This window comes from Porites lutea, chromosome 6 (genome assembly GCF_958299795.1).
Source record: "Porites lutea chromosome 6, jaPorLute2.1, whole genome shotgun sequence".
In the NCBI taxonomy this organism is placed as follows: Eukaryota; Metazoa; Cnidaria; class Anthozoa; order Scleractinia; family Poritidae; genus Porites; species Porites lutea.
This window is the reverse complement of record NC_133206.1, coordinates 12,621,779-12,635,699: the sequence shown is the minus strand read 5'-3', so window position 1 is coordinate 12,635,699 and position 13,921 is coordinate 12,621,779. Positions and strand designations below refer to the sequence as shown.

The following is a 13,921-nucleotide window of genomic DNA, read 5'->3' as shown; positions in this document are numbered from 1 at the left end:
CTGTTTGGGTTTAAGGTAGATAAAGCCTTGTGGATTTAGCTGTCAAGCTTTCATTGGTTTTCTTATAGAACTGTTTATTCCACTTTGGTTAACTACGGGAAATTCGTTAGAGTCATTCGGGATAGCATTCTTAACTCTCATGGTCAGCAAGCCTGAACGTACCAACACGCTTACAGCGGCATTGAGGTCTCGCCTGCTTGGAGATTAGATCGAGAAATGAGGAGGCCATTAATTCTACAAGAAACATGATTTACTCGCTAAAGGTTTTTTACTTCCTACTTTATCGACGTCGATACTTTTTATTTGTTTCTGAATTGATTTAGTACGCGTGTTATCGACAACCAAAAATACCTCTGCGGTAGCAGCCTTATATACGCGTAAGTACACGAAAATTCAAGGGCCTCGATTCCGGAGAAATTACATCATTGCCAGATTTCGAAAAAAGTTATTTACATGCACGTCATTTCAATCGCCGAAAATAAATTGCATGCTCATTACAAGACTCATTTGCATACAGTGAAAGCAACACCCGACCATCGCAATTCTGCTAATTAAGATTCTTATTTTTTTCCGACCACTCAGTAGTGTTCACTTGCTTCAAAGTGATCAACGTTTTCAAGCGATAGAATTCGTGGACCGACGCGTTTTGGAAAAGCTCTAAATTTAATCTTTCCTAAGCTTTCTTCGCAAAACATGCGTTGCTTCGATCACGAAAAGATTGTTAGTCCCAGTTTCCATGGTCTCATGGTCTCATGTGCCAGGAACGCCTGGCACAATGGCCTGCTTTTTGTGTCCCAAAAGTTCCGGGGGATACTTCCAGAAAAATTGGGATGGGGTGTGCGGCACGCTCTTTGAAATTCTTACTCTATTTCAGACCAAAATCTGTGATTTTCCCTATCCTATTTCAGACCTGAAGCCCGCGAGCCCGGTGCGTGACCGGAGCGCGTGACAAGCTGTTACGGCAAGTACACGGTAGTTGGCGTAAACATTAAAAAGGAAATGCTCTTATTGCCAAATGATGAAGAAGTAGCTAATTCTTCTAAAAACCATACCCAATTCAAGACTAGAGTGCACAAACCATACCCTATTTCAGACCAAAATGGTCGAAATTGATACCCTATTTCAGACCAAAACAGTTAAAAAAACATACCCTCTGGCGCAGCACATACCTATATAGCCTAAATAAGGGACTACCCCTCCGGGGCGAAAAACGCGTTGCAGCTTACGCAAGCTAAGCTATAGTTGGATGGTTAGCAGTTAGTGATAACTTGTTGTAAGATGCTGAGCTGAAGACGTTTGTGTTGCTGTCAGTATAATTAAAAAGAATAAAAGTATCAAATCGTTGTCAGAGTCCTAGGGTCCTCTCGCTAGAAGAACTGTCCCCGACAAAGAACCCCTTCAGCAAACGGAACAGCAAAATCCTGTTTAAGTGGTCAGGTTTCTAGAATTGTTCTGAATCGGTAAAAATAGACAAAACTGAAGAAAGTTAGGTAAACATAGGGATAAAGTCAAACGGATTATTCGTCCAAATGTGAACCCTCCCTTTTCCACTTTATTACGAGTTGGCCTTATTGCATGGACTTATTGGTTTTTAAGCAATACAGTATTTCGCAGGGGTTTTATTTCAGGGATTCCAACGACTTTTTCTGTAAAAGGAGCAAATATTGCCTAGAATTTTCTAAAGCTTGAGAAAAGCTACAAATTCCTGGATAATCGTTCCATTTCATTAACAACGATTTTGATAGGTTGTGTTATTCACATTTTAATACCAAGATTTTGCGATCATTGTTAAAAAAGATCTCCTAAAAATTTCGGGATAAAGGCAAATGTCCCCTGTTATTTGGTAATGAAAGCAAGGCTACTTCATGTCCTCAAACTTTCGACCGGACCCATAAGCCTAGCCAACACTTTCGGATGAGACGAAAAAGCCTTCTAAGAACTTACGTGACAAAGCTCCTTCCAAATTAGCCAAACGGGCTTCCAAAGCACAGAGAAAACCATCTGAGACACTTCTGGCGTTTTTGGAAACATTCGGTTGTTGGTTGCCCATGTTAATTTTGCTATTTCAATAGACAAATTAAATTTCGTAATTCGAGCATTTTCGACTTCATTTACTTTTCGTTTCGGAAAGTCTTTCTGATGGAGTTATCTGGAACAAGCAAAACGATTCAGATGAAGATGAAAGCTAGATTCCCTACCCCATGGGTGAAGTCTCTCCAAATTAGTCATTATTTCACAATAGACAGCACAAAATGAAAATAAGCAGAAAAAGTAAAACCAGTTAATAATTTGTGTATCGATACATATCCTGCTGATAAGCTGTTGCAATTGCTACATGTTCATCTTTTTTCCGTGAGGAATTTCATTCGTAAAACTTTCGTGTGGCCATATTGTGTATGTGACACACTTCTGCGCATGTGCGTCGTTTTGATTTCTAGTCAAAGTTGGCTTTCGGTAAGGAAATCCCCTTCCATCGACTCTGAGAGGCCAAAAAAAGCTATTACATCAATATTAAAGAGCTATTTGGAGGTTTTGAACCCCATATTTTGTATTTTCATGCAAGCATTGTCGAGAAATTCGAGGTGTTGAGGAGAAGTGCACGGGGGGGGGGGGGGGACTGCCATATATTGGTTAGCACTTTACTCTAGGATAGGGTATATAAATCAGAGTGTTTTGGTCTAGAATAGGGTATCATTTTTCAGGAAAATGATCAGTTGGTTGAAGATTTTATCTAGACTAGGCAAACAGCTACTCTAGGATAGGGGGGATTTGGGGGAGTTTACTCTAGTATATGGTAGCAAAATTCAGCTGAACTAGCCCTGGTATAGGTTAAGGGTTCTAGGGTCCCAGCGGCACATCCCCACCCAGAAATTCCCGAAGTACCCCCCCCCCCGGGAAGTGTACGAAGCCATAATCCGTTGTTGTCAGTGTTCCTACAAACGGATCAAATGTGGCGTTTAAAATGGTCATCTGGCTTTCATTTCTGTATATTAAGTTTCTCCAGACAACGATCTACCTTTGCCGGATAGGTTTAAATGGTAAATGCATAAAGAAAGTTGAAAAGTAGTTTAATTCTTATTAGTATCTACCAAGTGGTTACCATTATGTTTGTTAGATCATAACCAGGACGACCACCTTCTGTTCAGTTAACAGGTTAAAGAAAAAAATTGACAAACTAGGAACAATTAAGATAAATTAAAGTTTAGCTTCCGTCCCTACAGTTTCCTTCTCCATATTTTAGCAGTTTCACGACGTCTTCGCATTTAAATCTGCCATGCTCATCAGTTAACGTTCCATGAAGGAAAACCTCATCAACCTGAAGTAAAAATATCTGCTGATTAGAGGAGCATTGCTCATCTGAAAGCAACTGCTCTGATCAGGTGCAGTGTGTCCGAGTGTCTGAACAAAATCGAACTTTAATCTGAAGAGCATCTACACTCGGCAGTCCAACATCCAAGGCAATTCGAGGGTCGTCGTTGATTTACTGACATGCGCATTTTAGTAGTGTTTGTAAACTAGCTGAAAGCACTTTCGTTCAACTTTTACAGAAAGATTATCTTCTCTTCAATCTGTCAATGGTCGTACATTTCAGAGGGTAGTTAGTTCTAAAGCTACAATCTTGGACATGATTAGAAAACTGAATGGAGCCGCAGCAAACTTACAATCTTTGACAAAAACCTTGAAACACTTTGGAAAATTTCCCTCGCTCTTTCTTCTTTCCCCCCTCCCTTTTGCAATGTTGTTGTGGACACGTAACTTTGCAATCACATCAACATTGCTGAGGGAAAGGGAAGTGTATAGGGGTTTCAACGACTTTTGGCGAGGAGAGTAGGCTGGACTACCAATGAGCCTTAGGCACCTGTCATTATTTATCGCCTGGCAATGGGGGACGGGGGGCGAGGATTTTGGGAGGATCACTTGATTTTTAGGAGAACAAAAGGGCGTTCAGTCGTAACTGAGAACCCAAAAGGGGGGATCACTGAAAACTTTGGAAGGATTCAGAGGGGGGACCACTCAAATTTGCCTACATGGAAAATGAAGACGTGGGGGGGATCGCGAAAGTCATCTTATCTTATTAGGGGGGACCACTTCAGTTAAGTAACATTCAAAGGGGGGATCGGCTAAATTTCACCTTGTTTAGCCCCAAATCCCCCCCGGCGATAAATAATGACCGGTCCCTTAGCTCTTATCCCAGGGAGGACCGAGAAAGCGGCGGAAATCTACTGCTTGGAGCAAACCCTCATCACCCCGAAATAATCAAGGATGAAGCCTCGCGAAAACCAAAACGCTTCATTTTGCCAACTTTGATTTGGGAGGAGTGGGGTCTAAATGTTCCATCTATTTTGTCCAAGATATTGTAGGTTCATAAAAATCACACCAATTTTATACAAGCGGCACCGCATACTTTACCTGTTGCTCTGTCAGCCTTAGACCCGTGGTCATTAATGACTCTTTGAACTCATCCAGATCTATAACTCCATCGCAGTCCTCGTCAAAACACCTGAAAGCATTTAGTATCAAATCTTCAGGATCTGCGGTGCCCATTCTGGAGGCAAACATGGACGAAAATCGAGCAAAATCCACACTTCCGGGCACCTCATTCAGCATTTCTCCAACTTCCTTGTCAGTGGGTTTTTGACCGAGCGAAATTAGAATTGTCTGGAGGTCGTCCTTGCTTATAACGCCATCGCGGTCTTGGTCGATGAGATTAAATGCTTCTTGTAGTTGTTTGAGTTGCTCTTTATTTATATGACTTGTAGTATTAAGCCTGGGGCCAGTAGTTCGTCGTGATCTAGTTCGCCTTGGGTAAATTTTGCTGCCGTCTGCGTGATACATCATAGCGTGAATCAAGTGTTTTTCTAGAATCCTGGCTTACAAATCACGTGAAATAAAATATTTAACACAATGCAAAGTCAAATGGATTCATCAAAGATGTATAATTAATGCAACATCTGATTAGTTTATTTTTCGGCACATCTGCGTTACTAAGTGCTACTCACGCACTGGATAGTTTTTCGAATTCCGATAAAAGAAAGAAAGAAAGAAAGAAGACTTTTTAATTAACGCGCGTGAACTGAAAGAAGTAGCACTGAGCATTCGATCTCTGTTTCAAAATTCCTTTGATTGAAGTGGTAGTCAGTAGTCACGGTCAAACTTTCATTAATTTGCTTTACTGGTAGGTAAATCCATCAGGGTAAAAATACAAAAACATTTCATAAGACGATACTTGAAATTAAAAGTGGTTGCATCAAACATCTGGCACACTTAGTGTGAGGCCCTGTCCACACGTATCCAGATATTTTTGAAAAACGGTGATTTTTTTCTCCCTTTTCAAATAAACTACGCGTCCACACGTAGCGTATTTCAAAACGATGCATGCACGTAATGCTAGTAAGTACATGATGTATCATCAGTTATCGTATCCGTAAACCTCTAGCGTGCGTAGCAAGCGTTTCCGCGCGAGTTCTTCGAGGAAATTGGGACGACGGAGTTTTCGTCTTCCCCCCTCCCCCCCCGCCCCCACTTTTTTCCTTTGTTTGTTCGTTTGCTTTTATTTTACTTTATTTTATTTTAGTTTTGAGATGACTGAGTCCTGGATCCGGGACATTGGGCAGTTGGTATGGGAAGGGGATAGTGGTATTCCAATATACCTGTCAATCCCAAATGTAACAAAATTCTCTTGGGCTGGAAGAAGCGTGGCGTGGTTTCCCGGATGATGGAATTGGAAAAGGTGTAACGGAAATTTGGAGTTCATGAAATAATGTCCTTTTTGGTGGAATAATCATATGGAATAACGAATTTTTTTGAGAATTAGAATGAACACTTCATTATTTCTCCAGTGCTTCATATTCCTTGATCTGGTCGGATGGTCACGTGAGAACTGCCTAAAAAAACCCTGGGCACGAGACAGACGAGGGAGTCTGGATGAAAGAAGCACGCCTGGCAGATTTCGCATTTCGCCTTCTCGTCCGTGGATGGTTATGGCAGACAGATGTGATGTAGAAGTGATTGTGAAACTTGGTGGCTGTGCGGTTACACAGAAGAATACATTTGAAACTGTTAAACATGATGCGATTCTAGCAGCGGCCAAGCTGGTGAAACAGATAAATGGGAAGTGCATTGTCATACATGGAGCCGGGTAAGGTTCTTTTAAATTCTTCGATCGCGATATATATGCACCAAAAACGTAGGATTTTATGGTTTTGATACAATTTTATGTGAAAAATGTGAATTTTGTAGCCTGTTGAAACAAATCATTGTATACTTCCTGTTACTCGTCGTTAAAAAATAGTAAATATTCCAGGACAATCTACTTCAGGCCCCTTTCTTTCTCTGTGAAGCAGCCTCGGCGTTGCGTGACTGCCTTGACAGAGAGATATTTATTTCTTTTAGTTGTTGATTACGTTGTTTAGTTCAGTTCCCATTGGGACCATTAGATCCTTTATAAACCACTCCTCGTGAATTTCACACCACTTGAAGCTGACCAGTTTACTCGTGGCTGCCTTTTTCGCTTTCTTATGTATGAGGTTTATATAGGTTTACCTAAGTTTAGTTTGTACTTGTATGTTCGCATCGCTTTTTTAAAATGATCTGACTCTGTTTAGTTTTTTAATTTTTTGCTCAGCATAACTTGTCAGCATGCATTTTTAATCTAGCTTTTCTTAGTGCTCTGTTTCCGTATTTTTTGCATATATTCCTTGTTTTTGCTGTAACTTTCACTGGTATTATAAACTCGATTGCTTGCGGCTCCCTCCACTTATCATTGTGTTGTTTTGTCTCTTCACACTTATAACAGAAATATTTTCTATTTGGCTGAGCATAGTGATAGAGAATAGAAAGGGATTTTTGAGGGCATGCAGATTCATATCTCCCCATCACTATAAACCCCTCTTATAAATCCTGATTACCACCGTAGAAGTGTATCTGAGGTGAAAGGGTAGTCCCAGGGCACCCAGAGACCCCCTTTCAGGGAGTTTCCCAGTCACCCTTATCATTAGAAATACTGTAAACCATATTTTAAGTGGAAATTGCACTCTGTTGCGTTAGTATGTTCCCTTATATAATCAACCTCATTTCCAGGGCATTTCATTGCCCCACCCATCCTGGTCATTTTGGTAATTTTTGCTTTTTTTATCCTTTTGGTTGTTTTGGTCACTTTGGTCATATTTGTCCAACCTTGTTCTCAGCAGATTCTTTCATCTGAGAAAATTCCGGGAAAGAGGTTGATATTTTGTATTTGCTTCTGCTCCATGTTTTAGTTCATTTGGGCACTTCCAGGCTCATGAATATGGGACAGCTAATGGCTTCACTGCAGATGATCCTGCAAAAGCCCGGATTGGATTTGCAAAGACCAGACTTTCAGTTCACAAGGTATAAAATAATCATTAAAAAACTCTTAACATTCACAGTTTCACAGTCAAAATACTGATGAGGTTCTACCTACAATTAAAAGTATTGTCCTGACTGCAATAGTCTTGTTCTATCCTTGTTGACTTTTTTTTGACATTAGCAATATTATTGTTGACAAATCAGAAGATGGTAGCTTTACAAATCTGATCCATTTTTGTTTGCTCAACTGGAATTCACCATTTAACACACTTTAATGGTATAAAGAAGGTCTTAATTATAAGACTAAGAAGAATAATTTCTTAAAATGTAAGTGTGCTTGTTTTCAAAACCTCTTTCCGATATACCAGCTACTGATATACCCTATGATTGGTCAATTTGTGACAGTTTGATATTTCAACACGTACATCAATCATTTGGCTTTGCGTGTCCAGAGTCTAACAAACGTGTGGATCATGTGAAACCCTCTTACACTGCACCTTTTGACGTTTTGACATTTGACATTTTGACATGAGAAATGGCTTTGCAGGAAGTGGGCGGGGCAGTCACCTTGAATGAGGTATTTGAAAAGATGTTTACAGGCTCTCCCCTTCTCTCTTCCTGCTTTTTTTTGCGTCATTCACTATTTCACCGCCAGCTCACATTTTTTGTTCGTCTGCACTGACCGAGAGCCTGATAAGAGGCTACACCCATCCCTGGCCCTTCCAAGATAGATCACAAGCCCACTCAATACCTCCTCAAATGGTAAGACATAATAGTTTTGTGTAACAGTTCATATTTGATTCCTGTTTCATCTTATTTTTTATGCAGTTACATCACATAATCATTGAAGTCTTTATAGCTAACAACATTCCAGCTTTGGGAATTTCAGTAGGTATTAATCCTGCTAAATATTTTCTGCTGTAGATAACAGATGCTTTGGTTCAATTTTGTGCCTGGTTCAACTTTTATTTATTAATATATTTGTTTAGCAATGTATGATAATCAGTTTGAAATAAAGAGAATTTAAACCAAGAAAAAAACCGAATTTAACTACCACAGAGACCCTGCATGTCCTGCATAAATGCAAGGTAAGAATCCAGGTGAATTTCATTAAGTATCAAAAATTAATGTCATCATCATCATCATTGTCATTATCTGTTTGTATTAGCAAGGAAAATTTTGGCAGGCCACATATTATTTGCACTATGCTTTATTTTTGTTGTAGCCCTGTGGATCCTGGCTGACAAGGGGAGGTATTGTAACAAGGCCAGCAGTCGCACCAGTAGTGGAACTGTTGAGAAGTGGGTTTGTACCAATACTTCATGGTGACTGTGTTTTAGATGATGTACAAGGATGTGCTATTCTTAGCGGAGACAAAATTATTGAGGTAAATGACAGTTTTATCAATCAGTCAATTTCAAGCATGCATTCCCCAAGGCATTTGTCTGGCAGTTTTATTTTTTCTTCAGTCAAGTGCAAATTGCATCGTAACGTGGGCTCCCAAAATAGTGTGCAAAACCCCACCCAACAATAGTATTTTTTATAACAATGTTAAAAGTCATAGTGACCAGCAAAGAAATAAAAATTTGAGATGGTATCAATAAACATTACCACCTCTAAAAACAAAAAAAATTAGCAAAGTTTAACATTAAATTTCTTGACTTGTAACAGAGTGACAAGAATACTATCTGCTAGGTTATGTTCTTTCCAAAAGAGGCACTTAATAACACAAAATTTCAAACTGCAGTCTTGAAAATTTACCTCTAAATAAAATTGCAAATCGTTCTGCTGCACACCTATTCAGATAGTTCAGTTTTGGTTGCTTTGTGAAGACAATCCTATTTACGTGCTTATCTAGTCCTTTTCTTCTGAAATGAATGTATTGTGCCTTGGATGTGCAGAGGCTGGTGTTCACCGCACTAATAAACTCAAATCACTTTTCAAGGACGAATATCTTTAGTCTCTAATTTATGTGAAATTCTGTTCTGTTGGAAGAACTGACAATTCCCAATGCCACCCCCCCCCCCCCCAACCCCTCCAGGCAGACCTTGATGGTCACCCATTATGGAAACACCCAGCGTAACTTGACAAATTTCCTACCAGGAGGAATCAGAGAGTGGACATGCTTGGAATTTACTACTAAGACTTTAACTATACTAGGTGGGGTACTTTCATAGGGTCATTTGTCTGAATACCAAGCTGCAGTTGTGCATTATAGAGCATGTATGCACTGTGGTTATGCATGAAAATATTAACACACTTTTATCGTATTCTGTAGAGTTTGGTAGAACATTTGCGTCCAAAAAGGGCAGTATTTCTGACTGATGTTGATGGAATTTACGACAAACCTCCTGAAAAGGAAGGTGAGTGATGCAGTTTTTCCACTTGTTGATAATATTATTTCTCAATTTTAGACTTTCAACTGTACCAACAAATCAACTCCTTTTGCCACCAGTAAACGTGAACGACAGATTCACGAAAGGAGCCGATTAGTCGCGCGTTTCCGCACTGAACAAATGACCACCCCGCAAAGGCGATCTGTTCGTAATTTAATCGAAAGTCATCATTCATATTTTCTTAATGTTTTGCTTGCCAAGGTTCTCGCAATGGTACTCTGTTAAACTGAGTACCTTATTCAATCACAAATCAGCATAATCCTCTACCATGTTTACTAGCCCACCTCCTCTTTTATAACTTTCTAACTGGCCCCACTCATCATCCCCTACCCCACTTTTAATTTGTCTCTGTTATTAATTTTGTAGATGCTAATTTGGTACGGAAAGTTTTCGTGAAGCCTGACGGGAAGTTATCGGTTGCCATAGCAACGTCGATTCTGAAACACGACGTCACCGGTGGTGTCCTCGAGAAACTGCAAACGGCGACGAATATAATTCATATTTCCGAAGGAAACACTCGCGTTTTTGTCGCAAACATTACATCAGAGGTTGCGGCATATTCTGCGTGTGTTCTGGGTATTCTGGAGGGAAGTGGAACCGAGATTACAGAGGAAAGGGCTTAAGACGTCACGAAAGATGAACATCTACGCCCTGTTAGCAAGACAAAAAAGTAACGCTTGGTGAATGTACCTCCTTTGTTTATAGTAGAAGTACACTAACAGCATCACTATTGGCTATAGTCACCGTTAAATGACGTGACTTTGAAGATGCTGAATAGCCTAAAGGCATCTCTTACGTGCGATACGTCTACCAAGAAAAGAGCTTTCAGTTAAGAAAAAGAAACACAGAAAAAGAGTGCGCCCGGACTTCACTCAGAATAGAAAGCGTCATCAGGTGACTGCTTGTTTGTAAAATATGTAAGCTTGGTCGGTGACATGCCTACTATATACCGGATAGCTTTTCGTGTCGACGTGAAAAGCTATCTATTACCAGCCTCCTCCTCAGGCGCTTCGTATTCCGCAAGGTATAGGCGAGCGACTGGTGATGAGCCGCAAGGGACCATGGAAAGGGTACAGATGGCAGACGCCCGCTGTCTCCTTCCCGCCTTCCTTTGCGCGCGCGAGAGAGACGTCTGGGTACGAGGCAGATCCATTACAGTATGAACGACAACAGAACAGAATCGTACAAGTCGTTCCCACACATCAAACATCGTGCCTCACTTCTGAATATTTACTTCCGTCTCAGTGGGTTCCAGTCCGCTCTCTTACTCATTTGCTTCCGTTACGGTCTGATTAGCTGTTCACTCTGCGACGAAGAGCGGCAGAAAACTATCCGATACGTAAAGATCCACTTTCAAGATCAGCGCGGCGCAGCTTCGCGTCGAAATGCGCGTTCTTGTGTTTGAACAGAAGCCCTATCCCAGCCTCCTCCTCAGGCGCTTCGTTTTTCGCATGGCAGAGGCGAGCGCGAAACGACCGCAAGGACCATGGGAAGGGTACAGACGACAGTCTCGCCCGTTGTCTCCTTCCCGCCTTCCTTTGCGCTCACATTTTCATCAAAAGAGAGACGTCTGGGTACGAGGCAGAGCCCTATCCGATATGGTTTTGTATCGCACAAGCGTCAACATAGCCTTAGACTATTTCAAAAGACTTGGGGCGTACTTTTAGAATATGTTAAGCAAATACACAGCTCATGATCTTTCCCCCTTTTTATTTTAATCATAAAATAAAGTCCGCAGTCTTACAACAAAACCACTTTTTTTACTTTGAGAATTGCTGCTAGGTGTCGTCTATACCACTTTAATCGCTTTCCATTGATGATTCCCGATGATTCCCAAAACCAGCATGATATGACTTCATGAGTTGATATCAGTATCTTGTGCACTCCCATCATCTGGCTCATCAACTGCAAAGAAGGAATTGTTTCCTTTTTTCCTTTTATAATTTTTAACAATACAGCCTTTAGCTTGCGTGCGGGCGACTTCAGGCGCAGCTCAAAACATAGAATATGTCTTTTTTTACCGACCTTTAAGGCGCTTTCTTTCTTTCTTTCTTTGGGCAGAATTGTTCAGTTAGAAATGGGGCGCAAAGGAAGCATCTTATATGCAAAGGTCTATTCCTGTAATTTGCATTGTAAAAGCAAAGTAGATCACAGGTCAGCAAAAACTCCAAACGTCATCAAAGGATGGTGAGCGCAAGTGACAGAACTGCACGTTCATAACATACAATAGATATCCTTGGGTATAGCATAGTATTTCTTCACTCAGTTTTCAGTGTGAATGCTTGTACCATGTAATTAATTGTTGATGCCTGTTTCTCGCCGGTTTACACGTCACGCCAAGATGCTTGCAGTTACGCATGTCTCCACTTTAGAAACGAGAAGTGGACTGGAGCAGAAATGTGTCCCGCAAATTGTTTCTTGGATCGTTACTGGGGACGCGCCGTTCAGCTATTGGCTAAATTTTTTCCCGCCCTAGAAACAGTCCCAGATGTCGTTGCGAAAGCTTACTCGGCCCAGTCTCCTTCGTTTCTAAAGCGGCGAATCTTGTACGCAATGAAAAAACTTCCAACCTTCCGGAATACCGTAAAAATTCTGCTCAGTGACTGCGGGCTCACGCTATGACGCCACACTTGGTACTTACCGATACCGTAAACAGCAGCGGTCAGGTGTCTGCCAGTGCAGTAACTGTCCTCCAGTCTACATTGCCCATAACACTGATTGTCACAACACTGATCATTGTTACAGTCAGTTGCCGCACCCTGAGCAAAGAAGGTGTCCTGTGCATTTGGGCCACTCCAACATTCCCCTGTGGAATAGAGTGGTCGCGGTTGGTGAGATATTTTTAAATGTAAGGTTTTTTAAAAAGCGTGAGAGAGTATCTCTTTCTGGGTAAAAAGTTACTAGATACAGCCCATCCACCGAGTTTTTTTAATTGTTGTCCTCTATACTTAAATCCTTACTTACCGTACAGCAATCTTGCGGGCGTTTTGCATGGGGAAGCTCCGTCGTAAGGTCCAACACCTTACCCTTTTATAAACCATTTTTGAATAGGTGCCCCTTTTGTATACTTCTCACTAAAAAAATGGTACCTCTCACACCTACCTACTTACAGGATTTTTCTTTTAGCGTTTAATAAATAAAATGCCGTAGCCATGAAGTGCGCTTTCATACACCTGGGGTCAAATTTCATAAAACTTTTACAAGTGTAATTTACAAGTGAAGTTATTGTTTAGGGTCCGAAAGCAATAGCTACACTTCAGAAGCTGCACTTGTAAATTGCACTTGTAAAGTTTTATGAAATTGACCCCCTGAATCCTGTAAAAGGTACCCCTTTCGGGAGGAATAACCCTCTGGTTCCAGAAACGTTAAATCTGGTTGTGATTCAATGAAAAATTGATTTAAAATTAATTTGTTCCCTGATTAAATTTGTTTGATGTCTTCTTCAAAGCTCTATAGGAGCATTTTGTGCACGAGTAAATTAAAAAGCACTAAAGTCAATCCCCGTACAAACGGGCGCAACATTGTTGGCCAACAACATTGATGGATGTTACATGTTGCGTCCGGTTGCACACCCTGTTGCATGTTGTTGCGTGTTGTTGGGCAAAGTTTGAAACCGGTCAAACTTTTCAGTCAACAACTCCCGACATTTCTTTTGTTCCGTGATCGCCTAAGCGTAGCGCAACAATGTTGGATTCGTTTGCACAGGTCTTCCAACATTGTTGGGGCCACGCACGCTCATTACGCATGGTTTACAAAGACTTATGGGTTGTATCCTTCCCACGATGCACTGCAGGTCCCAAAATTGTTGGGAGTTGTTGCATCCGTTTGTACACCACAGCCAAAACGCACGCAGCAACTCCCAATATTGTTGGCGCAACAATGTTGGGAGTTGTTGCGTCCGTTTGCACGCAGCCTAAAATAATGACTTTACCCCTGCACAGAATTGATCTCAAACCGTAATATCCTCGTGGGATAGCTATGCATAGCCCCTTTAAAGACCATTAAACAGTATAATATCAAATTACGAACCCCAAAATTTCATTCCAAACATTTTCTATCCTAATATCAAATTACGAACCCCAAAATTTCATTCCAAACATTTTCCATCCTCTCTGTTTAGTTTTTTCTGCACATCGGCAGAGGAAATCGGGTAGATATTCGTACCAGTTCTGCCAGTCGATGTATTTTCCGCTCCA

At 40.9% G+C, this 13,921-nt stretch overlaps 2 protein-coding genes across 2 annotated transcripts; one reads left to right on the top strand and one right to left on the bottom strand.

Moving 5' to 3' along the window:
- Window positions 1-2,901: 2,901 nt before the first annotated feature.
- LOC140941304 (myosin regulatory light polypeptide 9-like) lies at window positions 2,902-4,851 on the bottom strand. Its single transcript, XM_073390286.1, has 2 exons — window positions 4,411-4,851; window positions 2,902-3,316 (listed from the first exon to the last, which is right to left on the bottom strand). The coding sequence occupies exons 1-2, from the start codon at window positions 4,837-4,839 to the stop codon at window positions 3,203-3,205; spliced, it is 543 nt and encodes a 180-aa protein (XP_073246387.1). The 5' UTR covers window positions 4,840-4,851; the 3' UTR covers window positions 2,902-3,202.
- Window positions 4,852-5,932: 1,081 nt separating this feature from the next.
- On the top strand, window positions 5,933-11,476 carry LOC140940871 (uncharacterized). Its single transcript, XM_073389836.1, has 6 exons — window positions 5,933-6,139; window positions 7,260-7,371; window positions 8,158-8,217; window positions 8,555-8,716; window positions 9,608-9,692; window positions 10,092-11,476. The coding sequence occupies exons 1-6, from the start codon at window positions 5,976-5,978 to the stop codon at window positions 10,346-10,348; spliced, it is 840 nt and encodes a 279-aa protein (XP_073245937.1). The 5' UTR covers window positions 5,933-5,975; the 3' UTR covers window positions 10,349-11,476.
- Window positions 11,477-13,921: the final 2,445 nt, after the last annotated feature.